General features: G+C 40.8%; 1 protein-coding gene across 1 annotated transcript in view; it reads left to right on the top strand.

Moving 5' to 3' along the window:
• The window catches only part of ATP8A2 (ATPase phospholipid transporting 8A2), a gene marked incomplete at its 5' end in the record, with an annotated part of 501,820 nt that overhangs the window by 51,159 nt on the left and 432,749 nt on the right, over nucleotides 1-17,912 (top strand). The window contains 3 exons of the mRNA XM_081083630.1: nucleotides 972-1,111; nucleotides 3,097-3,235; nucleotides 13,273-13,337. Of these exons, the coding sequence (XP_080939756.1) occupies nucleotides 972-1,111; nucleotides 3,097-3,235; nucleotides 13,273-13,337 (344 nt within the window). The remainder of the gene's footprint in view (nucleotides 1-971; nucleotides 1,112-3,096; nucleotides 3,236-13,272; nucleotides 13,338-17,912) is intronic.

Genomic DNA, 17,912 nt, shown 5'->3' with positions numbered 1-17,912 from the left:
GCAGTCATGTTCTGAATAGGCATGTTATGGTTGGACGTGGCTGGCTTCATAGGAGTATAAGTTTCTAACGCTAACCCCTGTGCACATCTTCCACATTCTGTGCCCTCGGCAGTGACAAGATGTGTGGCAAGTTCCATATTCAGTTATCTACATATGTCTCTGCTGACTCCAACCAGCAGTGCAGAGGGAAAAGGCAGGCCAAATCAGTCTGTACAATCAGCTTGTAGTTATTGTTCCCTTTCTTGGAAAACTCATGTTATTTTCCTGTCCCTCTCTTGTGGTCCTTATTACACTGGCTTACCCTGTGTGAGGGGTACAGAAGAAGCTAATGACTACAGGAAATAATTCATTGGACCCACAGAGGAACAGGAAAAGAGTTCTCTGAAAGGCTTTAAACAGCACTGATGTCAGGGTTTCCTGCAAGGGAATGTGATGAAAGCTGGAGCCTTGCTGAAGTACTGACTGCTGCTTTTCCTTCGTGTGCTCCTATGGCTGCATGCACAGACACACACACACAGAACAGACAAACGCACACACACACACACACACACACACACACGGCTGCTTGAAAGTCTGGATCTTTCACATGGTAGCACATTGCGTTTTTATTGCTGTCTTGAAATGTACCTCCTGCCTCCTCTAATTGCTGATACCTGCTACTGCACATATAAAGATGGATCCTGCATAACTCCCGTACTTCTCTACTGTGGGAATTTACCTTCACAGCTTCTCACGTACTTGCAAATCTATAGAAAAGGTGGTTTATGTTGAAATACAGTAGAGTTGTTTTTAAATTCCCTTTTTTAGATGTGTGAAAGTTGAATTAGTGACCTAAAAAGCAGCTGGTATTTTAGAAGTTTTTGAGCATGCTGGTATGAAATGCAGCCACATGAGGTTGGCTAGGAGGGAAGGTACCCTGCTTGCCCCCACCAGTAGTGGCACCATCAGGATACGCTGTGGCTGTTTTGCAGGCTTGCGGACTCTCTGTTTGGCATATGCTGACCTCTCTGAGCGTGATTATGAGGAGTGGCTGAAAGTCTATCAAGAAGCCAGCACTATATTGAAAGACAGAGCTCAGCGGCTGGAGGAGTGTTATGAGATCATTGAGAAGGTAACTGCACATGATAAAGTCCTTGCTGCCTGATGAGGGGCTTACCCACCTGTTGAACAAGTCTTGGAGCAGGAATCTTTTAGCTATAGAGTGATGTTCTCTTTTCTGGTATCTCAACCACTAGCTTTTAACCATTTCTTACCTTGTTTTAAGAAACACTTAGTTTTTATGGACTGTTTGAGGTGTAGCCACCCTCAGCTAAGCATTAGTGATTTCTTAAGAAGTTTCAGGTCAACACAGCATCAATGATTTTCTGGGTCTGCCTAAGATTAGGCTTAACAAGATGATCTCATCCTATTGAGTTACATGAGCAATGAGAATTCATAGGCTGGTAGGACACTGTACATACTAAGAATTCTCGCACCTATATATTCTAATAATTTAAAGTTTTGCCATTGCTAGTCCAAGTTGCCTACTTTGATTTTGTTGTTGTTGTCTTCTTCATTTTATCCCAAGACCTTAGGTAGCTTCCTACACATTGGATTCCCTGTTAAAGAACAAAATTCAACTGAGTAAATTTGAAGATCTTATTGCTTTACTAAGCAATTGGTAGCATCCCATCTAGCAATTAGAAGGGCGCTCTGAAGGTTTTTATAGACTCTGAGGGTGTGTCAGGGGAGTTATTAGTAAAAGAAAAGAAAGGATTATTTTTAGGCTGGGTTGTCTTTTGTTGGGAAGGGATTGGTAGGGGGTTTATTATGCAGGTTACCTCACTAGTATTTCTCAAGAAATTCCAATCTGATTGGTTTAAAATTTCATTGCAGGGACCGGCTGAAAATGCAATTAGGTTAGTTATTAAGTTTTGGTTTAGTGGCATGGCTTAGTGATAGTGACCCCATTTTGGCCTGTAGGTTTTCATTTGTTTGATTGTTTTTGTTTTTCTTTCACCTCAAATCTGGGAGCTTTATTTCAACTTTTTCTGTTTCATATCAGCAACCATTGGTCCATCCATTTTTCAGTTTCTTATAACTCTGAAGTCATCACTTGATTGCTTTTTTCATCCCTGTGTGTGTGTTTGTTGTTTATTTCCACTTTGCTTTTTTATACTCAGTTTTTAAGTTTTATATTCACTTGTTTGTCATTTTATTGGATTTTGGGTGGGATTAAAACTGAATTCAATTTGCCCTGCTTTACTTTTGGAGTCAGAAAAAAGTGATTAAGTAGGTTACCTTAATCACTAGGAAAGGGGCTGTGTCTGCCTCCATCCACCCTCGGTTCCCTATCTCAGCCCCGAAGGTCCCGGCGAGGTTGGGAGAGGAGGCTATGGTCGCCGGGCGCAGAAGGAACAGACACCAGACACCGCTGCTGTCATTGGCACCCTGCCACCAAGTGGTTCCCTGCCTTCCCTCCTCCTCCTTCTGTCACTGCTGCACTGCCACCCATTGGTGCCTGCCGGCTGGGGAAGGGACGGGGGGAGGGACTGCGGGAGGTTGGCCAGCTGGGGAGAGGGACCGCGGGCGGTTGGCCGGCCACAGGAGGTTGGCTGTGGGAGTGCACTGACCACCAGGGGGCAGCTCCTGTGTTGAGCATCTCCCCCCTGGTGGTCAGTGCACGTCATAGGGACTGGTTGACTGGTCATTCTGGTTATTCTAGTTGTTCTGTCGTAACGGTTGCTTAGGCTTTTATATATATAGATAATACTTGAGTCATTTTCAGAGTTATAAGGGAGGGCTCATATACTATTAATATCCTCAGGATAACTTGCCCACCTGTTCTGCTAGGTGACTTCTGTTCTAAAATGCCGGTGTACAAAGAAATAAATGACTACTGGATGCCTATGTGTATGGAGAGGTTCAGACATTGGCAATAGCTTGGAAATGCCACACATCTAGATATCATTAACTATCTGCAAACAAAGATTTAATGTAGAGGAAACATGATCATTGTCTCACACATTTTGACTGCCTTTCTTTTGTCAGAGTTTTGCCATAAATGCTGCTCTTAAGTATGTACCGATCTTTAATTGAAGATATTTTTCAATCTAGAATTTACTGTTACTTGGAGCCACAGCCATAGAAGATCGCCTTCAAGCAGGTGTTCCAGAAACCATAGCAAATCTGCTGAAGGCAGGAATTAAAATATGGGTGCTGACAGGAGACAAACAAGAAACTGCAATCAATATAGGTAATTAATTTAAAAGAATTCCCTGATGCTGGTTTTTGTGTTGTTTTTAAAGTGTCTTGTAGAAGCAACTAGGGGTTCCTCAAATGCATTGAAGATTATATTTCATAGAACTCTTTGTTCTAAGACAAGAAAATTTTACTGAAATCAAATGAAGGTGGTCTTTTGAGCATTATCTACCCATTATAAACATTACAAATATTACATCTTCCTGTAAAGTATTAAACTCAGTTACCTGGGATATAGAATTTAAGAGTTAACAACTTTGATTTTATTATTGCCTTCTTCACAGAGTTATAGTCTAAGATACTAAGAGCATGTTTTCACTAAGTTTACATATGCAGTTATTTTATATAATTACTAGAGGCCATGCACCAGTGGGGTCCCTCAGCCTGGCCTGCACCCTCTCGCAATCCAGGACTCCTTGGGGGATGTAGGAGAGCTGGTTTTGTCCCGATCCCTGCAGGCCAGGTCGAGGGACCTCTCTGGGTCCAGGGTGTGGGTGAAGTAGATTTGGGGCCAACAGTGTCCCAGCAGCAACCTAACCCACAGCAGATTCCACAAGGAATTGGGCTCCCTCCTACCTCCTCTCTGGGTCCAGGGTGCGAGTGAACCAGATTTGGGGTGGACAGTGCCCTGGCAGCAACCTAACCCATGCCTGATTCCATGAGGAATCGGGCACCCTCCTCTACTGGTTGGAGCGTCTTCCCCCTGGTGGTCATTGTGTGTCATAGCTACCGGGCTAATGGTTGAGCTGTCAGACGGTTGCTTAGGCATATATATATATATGTGTGTGTGTGTGTGTATATATATACATATATATACACACATACATATAGTAGATAACCATTTTAATGATTTTATCAATTAATAGATTTTTCTAAGAGTCTTGTATTTTTCTTTTCCCCCCATCTGAGTTGGCAGTCTCTTTGGTTGCTAAGTTATACAGAAATGAAAATTGAAGAAAAGAAATTTAAGTACAAATAACTCTATCAGTGTTAAAGAGGTACATTTTAAGTCTGAAAAGGAATTGAAACTACTAATTTAAAAAAATCTAGTTTTGATTATTTGAGTTATTTTTAAATTATCTGGTATTTCTGTCACCATTATGGTGTAACAAGCTATGGTATATATGTGATAAAATAAAAATATGAGGACTACATAACTTATAATGTATTTATGGAAATAGATTTTTTGTCACAGATCATTTTAGAAAGAAATATACTAGAACATCTGAATTGTTGTCCTGTTTGGAGTAGTCTTCCCGGTGCCCCTTTCCCTAAACCTTCTTTTTTGAATCAGCTCAATCTCTTAGATAACCTCAATTGTAGACAATACCTACCATATTGAATGAATTTCATCTCTTTAAAAAAATTTTTTTTTTTTATTGATTTAAGAGAGAGAGAGAGGAAAAGAGAGATCGTGTGCCTCGTCTGGGAATCAAACTATCAACCCTTCGGTGCATGGGACACACTCCAACCAACTGAGCCACCCAGCCAAATCTCATCTCTTTTTTTAAATAGACAAAAAACATTTAATAATTTCTTCTCAAGGGTATAGCTAATCAAATGCAATTTGAACTCCCAACCAACTGAAAGTAAAGTCACAGAAGAGTAATATGTGATTCAGAGCAGCCTCTGAAGCATTGGTTATAGACTTTGTCCATTGATCTGTGATGTCTCTCAAATGCAAGTTTTTGGAGACGTTTCTGTGAAGGCCTATCACTACTACTATCAAATAAAAACCTATTTCTTATAACCTTTTGGTGATATTATAACATTTTTATAAATGAAGGATAATACATTGGCTTTTGGTATAATGTCTCTCTCTATATATGTATATACATTGGCCCTTCAGGTATAATTTCCCATATAAACTTGGCCTAAAGCACCTGCTATTGAACTATGGCTCCTGTTGTTCATACAGAGTACATAAAGTTGACTGCTGCCCGGAAATTCTTAGTTCAAATTCAGGGATATGCCCTAGCTGGTTTTGCTCAGTGGATACAGTGTCGGCCTGCATACTGGAGGGTCCTGGGTTTAATTCCCGTCAAGGGCACATGCCTGGGTTGCGGGCTTGATCCCCATGCGGGGTGTGCAGGAGACAGCTGATGGGTGATTCTCTCTCATCATTGATGTTTCTATCTCTCTCCCTTCTCTCTGAAATCAATAAAAATATATTTTAAAAAACTTAGGGGTATGTTTTCTGCTCCTCTAGAGCAATATGAAAGAAGTGGGTAACTCCCACAAGTTAAAATAGAACTGTAGTGATAAGCTTTTTAAATTTTCTAGATCTTGAGTGTTTCTGTTGGGCTTACAGCTTTTCTATGTCCCTAGACCCAGACTTAATTTCCACAGCCAGATCACCCTGCCCTTGGGAGCACACATGTCCCTCTTCCTGCTTGCTCCTTTTGTTTATTGCAGCTCATCAGAGTCTAGCCAAGTTTGGAATAAATACAAATAAACGCAAAGGGCTGCAAATCAACCCAGAAACACAAATGGCTTCTTATTCTGAGGAAGACTTCACTTGCACACAGTGAGGCTTCTTTGAGCCTTATGAGATAATTGATACCTGTCCAGTTTTTACAAATGACAATTGTATGATTTTGTGTGTGTTTTTTAAAGAATGTATAACAACATTTGTAGCTTGGGTTCCAGAACACTCACATCCATAAGATTCGTTAAAATTGATCTTTTATAGCTAATTTTCAAGACTACTATGCCTCTTACTTACAAGCTGATGACTTTGCCAAAGTCTTATATTTCTCCTGGAGCTTGTCTCTACTTACATTTGTGTTAGTGTGTTAGTTGAATTCAAACATCTCTTGGGTGTCACAAAGTAGGCTTGTAACAGCTCAGGCACTGAAGTACTTTGGAAAAACCATGTCTGAATTATTTTTTCACTTTGTATTCAGAACTCAAGTTAGTAACCCTGAGCGATATTGAGGGATTAAATGTCATTTTCTGACTTAAGATATCTGTTGAACCTGCACATGTTACAGAATGTGTAGACATCCAGTCATTTTATTAGACTCTCTTGTGTCAGATCACAGACAACAGCGACATGTAGGACAAGGTCATGCTCCAGATAGTCTGGGTTGTAAAGCCTGTGTTCTAACCCAACCCAAACCGTAACCCTAACCTTAACCCTAACCCTCAGTAACATGAACCGTTATTGATCTGTCTCTTATTATACTGACTGGATATTCTGTACATTTTTGTGCATTCTAGTGCATCTAGGGTACCCAGAAGATATTTGGGAGGAAGATCAAGTGTCTAGTAGTCATACTTCTAGACAAAGTCAGGAAAAGAGAACAAATGAATAGTGTCTGCTGAGTGTCAGGCTCTGTGCTGGGCATGCTTTCTGGACACCATTTTCAGTATTTACACATGAACAGTCTTAAGCTCAAGGGGAAAATTCAGAGTTTATAGAGATTACACTCTACTTAATGACCAAGCAAATACTGGGTCTCAGGGCTCTTGACTTCTGATGCAGGTCTCATTTTAAAGAGATTCATAAGGTTTTGCAAAATCTGTTCCCTGAAATTTGAATTAGCAGACAGGAGGAGAATGGTAGTATATTTTATTCATTTGAAGATGCACATTGTTTTTATATTTTAACATCTCTGAAATTAGGATGTCTTATGATTGTCAACTCTTAAAATTTTAAGGCAACATGTCCTTAATGGTACATGTAGTCAGAGTTCATATTTAGAGACTAGAGGCCCAATGCACGACATTTGTATAAGAGTAGGCCTTCCTTCCCCTGGCTACCGACACTGCCTTCCCTCTGGCACCCGGGACCCGGGCTTCCCTCCCAGAGGGAGGCCCTGCCCACCTGCTGCAGCCCACTGGTCAGTGGCCAGGGCCTCCCTCTTTGGGGCGATCGTGGAGCCCCCCGATTGATCACCCCGCTGGCTGGTGGGCTGGGCCTCCCTCTGCGGGGTGATCATGGGGCGGTGGTTGGGCCCCCAACCAATTGCATCTCACCCGCCTAGGCTGGCCTGGAGCCAGTGGGTGTCATAGTGTGGTTCCGGATGGACATCCAGATGGTCATTCCACTGTTCGGCCATTTGGTTGATTTGCATATTATGCTTTTATTATATAGGATGACATATGGTATGTTTAAGTTCTTGGCTCTATTTAGTCTTTGATCTACCTATTAATCATAGTTTGATAATTTATTTTAGTTCATGCCTGGAAAATAAATATACTTAGTCAAATTAGGTTCCAGGATATTTGTGTCTCCTATGAGCCAGTGAGTATTATGTAGATAGACAGTCATCTTGCCTGTAGGTTGTAGGTAGTTTAGAATGGGCACAATGCCAGACCCCTGCTGTGCCGTGCTTGCATTTATGCTAACTAGCTGTGTTTCAAGGAGTGCAATTTTCTATTTTAGCTTAAAAGTTTGGCATCAGCTAGTCTAAAGTGAAATCTCAAATGTAGCCTTTGTGAATTGTGTAGTCATCATTTCCTTATTACCAATGGATAAAACATCTATTAAAATGTTAGGCAATAGATGTGAAGTTTTCAGAATCTGTAATTTGTTTCTAGTGCATGTGGGATGAGTGAGAACAAAATCCTAGTGTGTATTTCATTTTATAGTCAGAAAATTGGAAATAGCTTTCATTCTCATCCATGTCTGAGTTGGAATTGCCCTCTGAATTTTGCTCCTCATCATTTGATACTTTTAAACCACTTCTTAAGGTCTTAGAATTTAATTTTTTTTAAATGTGATTAAATATGGTGCATGCCCATTCTTTATTGCCCATAGATTGCATCGCCCATTAAAAGGAAAACAAATCCCCTTCTTAGGGGAAGCTGGGCATTGTTTGTGGCATTCGAAATCTTACTGTTGTTTTCCCCAGGAACGTCAGATGTGTTATTTCTTGGATTACCTGCAGTTGGCATTGTTGCCTGATGTTCTACTCTCTCAGCCTGGGGAACTTACATTCTCTACTAAGGGGATGAGTTAACTGTGAGACAAATTAAAGAGTGACATAGATGAGAAAGTAGTAATTATACAATGTAGGTATTAAGCATGACTGGTGTTAATAATAGTTAGTAAATGTTAGCTATAATGTGCCAAATTATAGTATATTTTATTCATACTGTGCTACATAAGTTCTTTACATAAGTTTCATATTTAATTCCCTTTGAGATCAGCATTATCCCCTTTTCAAAGATAGAACTGAGGTACAGAATTATCAAACAACTTAGCCTAGGTCACAGAGATGCGAGAGTGCTGAAAATCTGAGCACATGATCACCACACTTGATATTCACTTCCCAGAAGGAAAAATATGTGATTAAAACTTGAGCCTTCAAGAGTTTGTTGAAGAGGAAAAAAAAAAAAGACTGAGCACAGAAAGAGTCATCATAGGTCAGTTCAGGGAGAAGACTACAAGGCAAGGCTGAGTGTGTGCTTACATATGATGGAACATCCCTGGGGAGGGTCTGAAGGGTCTGGAGGGAAAGGTGCCCAGGTGTGGTTCTGTGGGCAAGTCCTTGGCTTCTTCATTCTACAGACGACTTAAGAACGCCATACCGAGCCTTTGTGGCCCCATCTAGAATAGTAAAGTTTTATCATCCATTCCTGATGTCTGACAATATGCTCCATACACTCACACTCAAATAATGATCGACCACTTTCTCTGTGAAAATATTTAGAGGCAGCAACATACTTGGTGAGGGTTTGGAATAACTTTGAATCCCAAAAGTGCCTAGCTTGATTAATCTGATCTTAGGATGTATGGTCAGGAAGGATAAATTGTTCCTAACCTTTCCAAAACTGTAACCAAAAAAGTGGATTGGGATATCTATACTAATAAAAGGGTAATATGCTAATTAGACCAGATGTCTTCCAGACATCCTTCCGGACAAAGCTGCAGCAGCTGCAAGGGCCAAGGGCCAGTGGTGCAGGAGAGGCAGCGGTGCTGAGGGCCTGGGCCCGTCCCACCTGCGCTGCACAGCCCCTCCTTCCACAGAGGCAGAGCCAGAGCTGGGAGAGGCAGGGCGGCCCGAGGTCCTGGAGTCTTCACAGGGGCTGGACGGGGTGCGACCGTGGTTCCTCAACCTCCCACAGCCCCTCCCCCAGCCAGCCTGGCCCCAGATCGTCTCCCCACGGGGAGCAGGCCTAAGCCATCAATAGGACATCCCCTGAGGGCTCCCAGACTGTGAGGGGGGGTAAGGCTGGGTTGAGGGAACCCCCACCAGTGCATGAATTTTCATGCACTGGGCCTCTAGTCTTTAATAATATGAGCTTGCCTCAAAAAAAAGAGATACTGGTGCAAAAACTGAGAAATTTGGTTTGGTAATATTTTCTAGTGTGAATTGTTATTTTATTGTCTTAAAATCAAGTCCTCTGAGTACCGTAGACTGTACTATTTTGATTTCTCTGAATGTTGATTGTACTCAGGTAGTTGAAAGACTAAGACCTTTGTAGTGTGCGTTCGTTTCAGATGCAGTAAAAAGTGAAACCCCAGAGGTTCTGTCTCAGTCATTTCATGGTCGTCTTGTTAGACTGTGAGATTAAAGAACTAGATCTCAATTTGCAAGTGTGGATTGACATTTCATACCTGGCTCTTCTCCAAGAGTTGATCTCATTTTATCCAAAAACATTAGAAATCAAGCACTCCAAACCTGAATTGACATAATTTGATTTGCCACATTAGCTAATTCACAATTAACTGTATTAAACTTCCATGGTCTATCTAGAGCAAGTGTGCTGTGTGATAATTCTCTAAGCAAAATCTCACTTCACTTTCCAAATTTAAAAACCACCACCAACAACCTGTTTCTTCTCTGAAACCTTTAGCTTTCTATATTAAAATTCATGAAAGTGTCAGTGGTTTTATTTATTGCCCTCTCCTTGCAATGGGTTAAAAAAATACTTCAAGTTTTCCCATAATGTCTTTGTGCAGCTTCAGTTGTCAAGTGGTATTTCTCTTAAATTGAAAAATATAGAATAAAGCAGCAAGCTAGGGCTTAAAAATTACAGCTCACTTCTGCAGCTGTTGCTTAAATAAAGAACTACCAGCAAATCCTTTTGCATCAGTTATACTAAACTTGTAACAGTCCATATTGCATTAAGTTGCTGGAAGTCTCTGGGGATAAAGAAGGAGTAAGCCTAACATAGAGGGAAGTGATTAAGGTTGCAATATCCCCTTTTGTGAATGAAAATAAAATATAGATCTCCCTTCTGGACCTAATCTAAGACTTTATGGGAAGGATAAATAAATTTGTAAAATTTTAACAGGAAACAAAGAGTTCAATTATTTTTGTCCTGCCATGCAGAAATTTTACTGGCATGCTGGGAAGTTCTCAGTTTTACTCATCACTATTGTTAAAATATAGACATGAACGAATTTGAAAATGCATAGAAAATTGTTTCATGTTTTCTTCCTTTTTTGTTTGTTTTGTTCTAGAGGTTTAGCAGATATTAGCCCATGTGCTATGGTGATTTTAAATTATTCAGTTTGTTTCAATTTTTAAAATAATATGTGGCTTTAATAAGTGAAATAATCTCATTTCCTTGAGATAACTATTGTTAACAGCTTGGGCTATATTTTTATGGCATTGCTTTAAAAAAAAATAACAGTTGGGTTAAAAGGCATAATTTTGTGCTTTAACATTTGTGTCTGAGGTGATTTATAAAATATCCCTCTCAAATGACAGTGAAGGATATACTTCCTATATTCCCAAATAAACAAAAATATTTGTCTCCCTCCAAAACAAACAAACAAACAAACAAACCAACCAACCAACCAACCAACCAACCAACCAATGATTTCCTTGTTCTTAATTCTTGCCTGTCTTGAATTAAATCGTGTGCCTTTTAGCAAGGTTTCCTCAAGATGAAAAAAGACCTGCTGAAGAGAATTGAGCACAAACATGCAGTGGTGCTGTGACATTTCCATTATTCAATGCCTGTCTCCTTTTCTAGTTAAATGTAGCACCTGTGGGGAGGATATTGCAGCTGTTGTGCAAAGGAGAGTCCTGGCTTCTCTTTGCTTTAGGACCAGCATTGCTTAAGGCTTCTCCTCCTTCTCCTTCTCCTTCTCCTTCTTCTCCTTCTCCTTCTCCTTCTCCTTCTCCTTCTCCTTCTCCTTCTCCTTCTCCTTCTCCTTCTCCTTCTCCTTCTCCTTCTCCTTCTCCTTCTCCTTCTCCTTCTCCTTCTCCTTCTCCTTCTCCTTCTCCTTCTCCTTCTCCTCCTCCTCCTCCTCCTCCTCCTCCTCCTCCTCCTCCTCCTCCTCCTCCTCCTCCTCCCTCCCCTTTCCTCTCCTTCTTCTCCTTTTGAATATATTTTTATTGATTTCAGAGAGGAAGGGAGAGAGAGAGAAATATCAATGATGAGAATCATTGATTGGCTGTCTCTTGCATGCCCCCTATTGGGGATCAAGCCCACAATCTGGCCATGTGCCCTGATCTGGAATCAAACTGTAACCTCCTGGCTCATACATCGATGCTCAACCACTGAGCCACACCGGCTGGGCAAGGCCCTTTCTTGAGATGATCACATATGTACTTGCTGCAAGGTTGAAATTCTATGTGCTGATGATTTGTTTCATATTCTGTAAATCATTGCTCCGTTAGCTTAAGGTACTGAGAAAGAAGTGGTTGCGAGGGCCAGTTTTCTAAGGAGAAGGCATCTTTTCTTGTCCTTTCTCAATGAGATAAAATGAGATGAGGATTGGTGAAAATCACATGTCGATGCCAGCTCTCTATCAGGGGGCACTGAGAGGGTGGAGGGTGATTGGAAAGATAGGCTAGGGTTCTGATCCTGGGGTTTGCTGGAGCCGCCTGCTCCCAGAGTGTGTGGATTCGAAGGGGAGGAGTCTGGAGAGGCTCTGAGTGTGTGGTGTGGCAGAGTGTCTCCAGCTGTCCGGAGAGGACTGCAAAAGCCTGAGGAGGAAAGAACCTCATAGGAAATATGTGCACCTTCTGGGGGGAAAAGTGGAAAAGACTCTCTTGCATCATTTATACTGATAACTTTATATAAAAAGGTGATAGAAATTGTTGAAAAGAATTAATATTGAAAGACTTTTGTTCCAAAACAAACTTCTTTTTAAAATCCAGGTTTAATTCTTGAAATGGAGATTGCTTTGATAGGAAAAGTGCCTGCTTGATAGGAAAAGTGACTCTCAATGTAGAACAGTATATCTTTGAAGTATGTTGTGAGAATTACTTGCTTTTTAAAAAGCAGATGAGGGATCTCGATATGATAGGCAAGTTCATGTTGATAGTATAGGGGCACCGTAAGATTTTATTTGTCTCCCTAAAGCAGCGGTTCTCAACCTGTGGGTCGCGACCCCTTTGGCAGTCGAACAACCCTTTCACAGGGGTCACCTAAGACCATCTTGCATATCAGATATTTATATTATGATTCATAAAAGTAGCAACATTACAATTATGAAGTAGCAACGAAAATAACTTTATGGTTAGGTCACAACATGAGGAACTGTATTTAAAGGGCCAGAAGGTTGAGAACCACTGCCCTCAAGTGTTTGCTATTATTTTAGAAACCCCAAGGCCAGGGGTCCTCAAACTACGGCCTGCGGCCTACATGCGGCCTGCTGAAAACATTTATCTAGCCTGCCGGGTGTTTTTGCCGCCGCTGTGTGCATAGGAATTTGTTCATAGTTTTTTTTAAAAACTATAGTCCGGCCCTCCAACGGTCTGAGGGACAGTGAACTGGCCCCATGTTTAAAAAGTTTGAGGACCCTTGCCCAAGGCTTATCCTAATGTTATACAGGGATGAGGATAAAGACAAATCTGCAGAAAATTGACAAGTATTTATTTTAGCCATTAGTTTGAAGACCTTCCCAACCAGTTCTGTTCAAACTGCCTGCAAGAATCAAAATCAATTTAAACTTACTTTTCTACCCCTTACTTTTGCCCAGTTCTTCTATATGAACCGATAGCTTTAAAGTGGTAATAAAAAAGATATACGAAGAGAGCCTGAATTCAAACAACCATTGAAAAACGTTTAGTTCAAGGAAGGAATGGTAAATTCACATGTGTTGTCTCTTCTTTTACTTAGGATATTCCTGCCGGTTGGTATCACAGAATATGGCCCTCATCCTACTGAAGGAGGATTCTTTGGATGTAAGTAGTTTTGCAAAGGTTGCATTTGATGTAGCTGTATTAAACTCTTTGTTTCTACTATGACTGCTTATCTAGGTTTATTTTTTTACTAAACTGTTGTAAAACTGTGTTTCTGTTTTTATGAATGAATGTTATAAAGTCATATCTTTAAACATCAAAATAGTAAGCTTAGAACATTGCTACTTGATAATACTTAATATCTTACTCACTTAGAATTGTTCGTTTAAAATGGGGTAGTTTTAATCTGGTTTAACTTCCTGTTATTATTTACTAGGGGCCCAGTGCACAAATTTGTGCACCTTAAAAGGAACTGTGGGCTGTGAGGCTGTGGTAGGCACAGGGGTGGGTCTCAGCCCATCCTCCGCTTCCCCTCCCGGCCCCTCCCGCCATGGCCCCCAATTCCCTGTCTGCCTGCAGCCTGCTCCCACCACCACTGCTCCCACACACCGATGGTGCCAGCCCTGCTCACACTCGCTGACAGCACCAAGCAATTAGGGCCGGCACCAGGTGCTGGCAGTGGGTGCAAGTGGGGCCGGTGCTGGCAGCAGGTGCAAGCGATGGGCAGGACTGTGGCATGCAGGAGGCAAAGAATTTTTAGTAACCACCAGGGGCTCCCCCTGATGACAGCGACCAGCGCCACAATTTGGTCTGGCACCCCGCTCACCTGCTCCACCATCCTGCCACGGCCAACACCTGCCATGTTCTGTGCATGCCCCCTGGTGGTCAGCGCATATCATAGCGACTGGTTGTTTGGTTGTTCTGGTTGTCCGCTGTTTGGTCTATTTGCATATTAGCCTTTTATTATATAGGATGTTAAGTGTGATGGTTACCTCCGGTGTTGGTTACTAAGGAGACTTGTGGAATTTTCTTTCTGATAAAGAAATGTGAAAATAAAAATAATATTCAAATGTCAGGAGTTGTTTAAATTTATATAGTAATAGGATGCATATGCACTTAATGCCTTGACATCCAGTGCTACCATCTCATACAGTATTGGTTGGCATGGTTCTATGAGCGTTTTACACTTGTGCCCACCCCATCATGGCCTAAAGCCACTGCTGAGACCAGGGGTAGGAGCTGATTTGAGGGTAACCAGTGATCTGGGAAGCGGTTTGATATGAAGATATGAGCTAAAAAATGAGATTTATTTGTTAGGACTTTTAACAAGGGCATGTTACTGGCAGGTACCCACAGCCACAATCCCAGTCAGAATATTTAAATGGCAATGCTGGGAGCAGATGACAGGATTAGTTACCATTTTAAGTGGAGGGATATAATATAGAGATTTCTGTACTTACAAATTGGTGAGATTATGGATCCTACTGTGAAGGCCAAGGCATTGTCTACCGGTTCAGGACTCCAAAGTCAGGATGGGGGAGAGTCTGTGTGCTTCCAAGGCACCATTGCCACGGTAGCACCCCTCTGGCTTGAGAACTCCAGGATTTACCTCAATGTGCCTCTTATCCTTTAGTGTCTCTGCCAGCAAGAAGCCCAGGACTCTCAGGTCACCCCTCAGGTCCTGGACTCTAATTCCCAGATGCTCTGGGGCTGGTTAGGAACCTTTCCTCTCCCTCAGAGTTCCCGTCTCTCCAGCACTCCCTATCCCACTTGCCTTTATTTTCTCCATAGAACTTTTCACCTTCGGAAATGATATATATTATTAATACATATTTACTATAGATAAATATATTATAATAATATGTATTTTATTATTTAATGTGAGATTATAAGAAAGTAACCAGATTTACCTCGTAACCATTTTTAACTGTACTGTTTAAATATGTTCATATTGTATACCATCACCACCATCAATCTACAGAACTCTTCTTATCTTGCAAAACTGAAACTCTGTATCCCTTAAATAATAACTCCCCAATTCCTACCCCTTAGTCCCTGGTAACCATCATTGTACTTTCTGTCTCTATGAATCTGACTATTCTAAGTACCTCATATCAGTGAAATCAGAGAGTATTTGTCTTTTTGTGTCTGGCTTATTTCACTTTGCAAAATGTCCTCAAGCTTCATCCATGTTGAAGCATGCATCAGAATTTGCTTTTTAAGGAAAAGCCTTAATAATAGTCTATTGTATGTATGTATTGCATTTTGTTTATCCAGTTATTTGATGATGGACAATTGGGTTGCTTCTTCCTTTGGGCAATTATGAATAATGTTGCTATGAAGATGGGTGACAAACATCTTTTTGAGATCCTTCCATTTATTTTGGCTATACTATACCCAGAAGTGGAATTGCTGGTTCATATGGTGATTTTGTGTTTAACTCTTTGAGGAGCTACCACACGATTTTCTACAACTGTTGTTCATTTTACATTCCCACTAACAGTATACGCATTTCAATTTCTCCACATCATCACAAACACTGTTATTTTCTTTTATTAAAATGTTTTCAATTTTTTTAATGGTAGCATTCTGATGGGTATGAGGTGATATCTCATGGTGGTTTTGATTTGCATTTCTCTACTAATTAGTGATGTTGAGCATCTTTTCAGGTGTTTATTGGGCATTTATATATAATCTTAGGAGAAATAGTCAATCCTTTGCCCATTTTAAAATCAGGTTGTTTGGGGTGTTTTTGTTCTTGTGAAATACTTTCTATTTTGTCTGTCTCCCTCTAATTCCTTAGAACTTAAGTTCCATGGATCAAAAGTCTGATTTGGTTTTAAGCTGGGCATTTCTACCTTCAAGATAGTGCTTTGCACAAATTAGGCACTCAGTAAATGTTTGACTGAATGAACAAACTTAGGATAATTTTCCAGTAACCAATTAGAACTGCGATTTAAAAGTCAGGCTGATGAGGCAGTGGCACAAGTTGCCATGATGGGCAAGTACAAGCTAACATTAGGAGGGAGTCAAAACTGAGGAAGCCAAACAGCACATGGGCAGACAGGAGAGTGGCATGCTATGCAGAGAAATGCCCAGACCCCTTGGATGAATCCACATAGAGTGTGTGCACACTCAGGGTGTCTGCACCTGGAGCCCCCTTGTTTCCTGGTGCTTTCCACTTCTGAGGCATCCACAGTCTTAAAATAAACCTCTTTTTTTTTTCTTTTTTTTCTGGAAGTGACTCAGAAGTGAGCCTATGTCTTTCTTTTATACTAGACATTCTCAGGAATCCAAGAAATGGACTTGAAGTCTGCATAGCAGTATAAAATTACAGCACAGATTGAGACATTTGGTTTACCTTGGCTAAGGGGTGATTAGTGAAGCCAAATAGAAGGTTTTATGGGTGTGCCTGACTTCCCTGTAACCTGTTAAGAATGTTTTTTTCTTGAACAGTTTCGAACATCTTTTGGTATAATGACTTTAATGTACTAGGCATCTGTTGAGCAGAGGTGCAATTTCTAAGTACTGTTTTGCTCAACTCAAAGCGGCACTCCATATTTTTGACCAGCCCTCCTCTCCCGCTTACACCTCTTTCCTATGTCTTCCCTCTCATTCTTTAGTTGGGTTAAAGGCATTCCTATTCTCATTAGAATTTCATTTGCTAGGTGTGGAATAAAAACAAAGTGCTAGACTATGAATTAGATACGTAGTAAATTCTGGCAGAGCTCCCAGTGGAGTTTTTAATGTTGCTGAGCTCTGATGATGAAGCAAGGAAATTGAGACAAAGGAATTGGCCCAAGAATTAGAAGCATTGGGCCTTGCTTCCCTTACTTCATGTCTCCTATACATGTAAGGGGAATTGAGTGGCTTACCTCAGACCCAGAGCTGGCATGTGTCACCTTCACTTGACCAATAACTATGTCCAGGCTAGGACTCCAGGTGCTTATAAATAATCGAATTTATCCCTCTGCTTTGAGTTTTTTAGCTGTTGCCACAATAAGGTCCACATTCTGGGATATAGGTGAGGGATGGTCTTTGAAATAAGGATGGGCAATATGTGGTAACGTACATATCAGGAGGGTACTGAGGCGATTATTTGTTAGAGGAAAATGGGATTTTCTTTTTTTTTTAGGTAAAAAAAAAAAGGTACTAAGAAATCAGCTATATTGATAATAACATGTGGATTACCCTTGACACACCTAGTCCTTATTTCTGGCACACTGACCAGAAATGGCTCTAAGAGGAGTGGGTAGGAGGAGGGAAGCATGGAGTTCCACATGTAAGAAGGGTTAATTCTGGGACCCTCACTATTTTGTTTGCTTTTAGCCCATTGTAAAACATTGACATTTAGGTGTCCTGGTTAAATGGATTTATGGACTATATTTAATTTTGATTAAACTGACTCATAAGATGCTGGCTTAAAAGGATTCTTACTTCTTTTTTTTTTTTTTTTTTAAAGGAATTGAGATAACAACAATAGTGTAAGCAGAAGCTACAACAATATGGCATTGCTTGACCTGTGTGCTAGTTCAAGCTTTCCTTCTGCTACTTGATGAGTTAAAACAATGATCGGATCTGACAGGTTAACAAATTTCAAAATTACCCGCAGGCTGTTGTTATTAATCATGAATCCTTCCCTAGGTGCAAATGGTATCTTCAAATATAAGATGTGGTAATATGAAACCATCTCACAATTGGTGAGATTTTAAAAACTAAAAATACTAAGTATGAGAA

Source organism: Myotis nattereri, assembly GCF_964212035.1.
Source record: "Myotis nattereri genome assembly, chromosome: 2".
NCBI classification, from domain to species: domain Eukaryota; kingdom Metazoa; phylum Chordata; class Mammalia; order Chiroptera; family Vespertilionidae; genus Myotis; species Myotis nattereri.
This window is presented reverse-complemented; position numbering and strand designations above follow the sequence as displayed.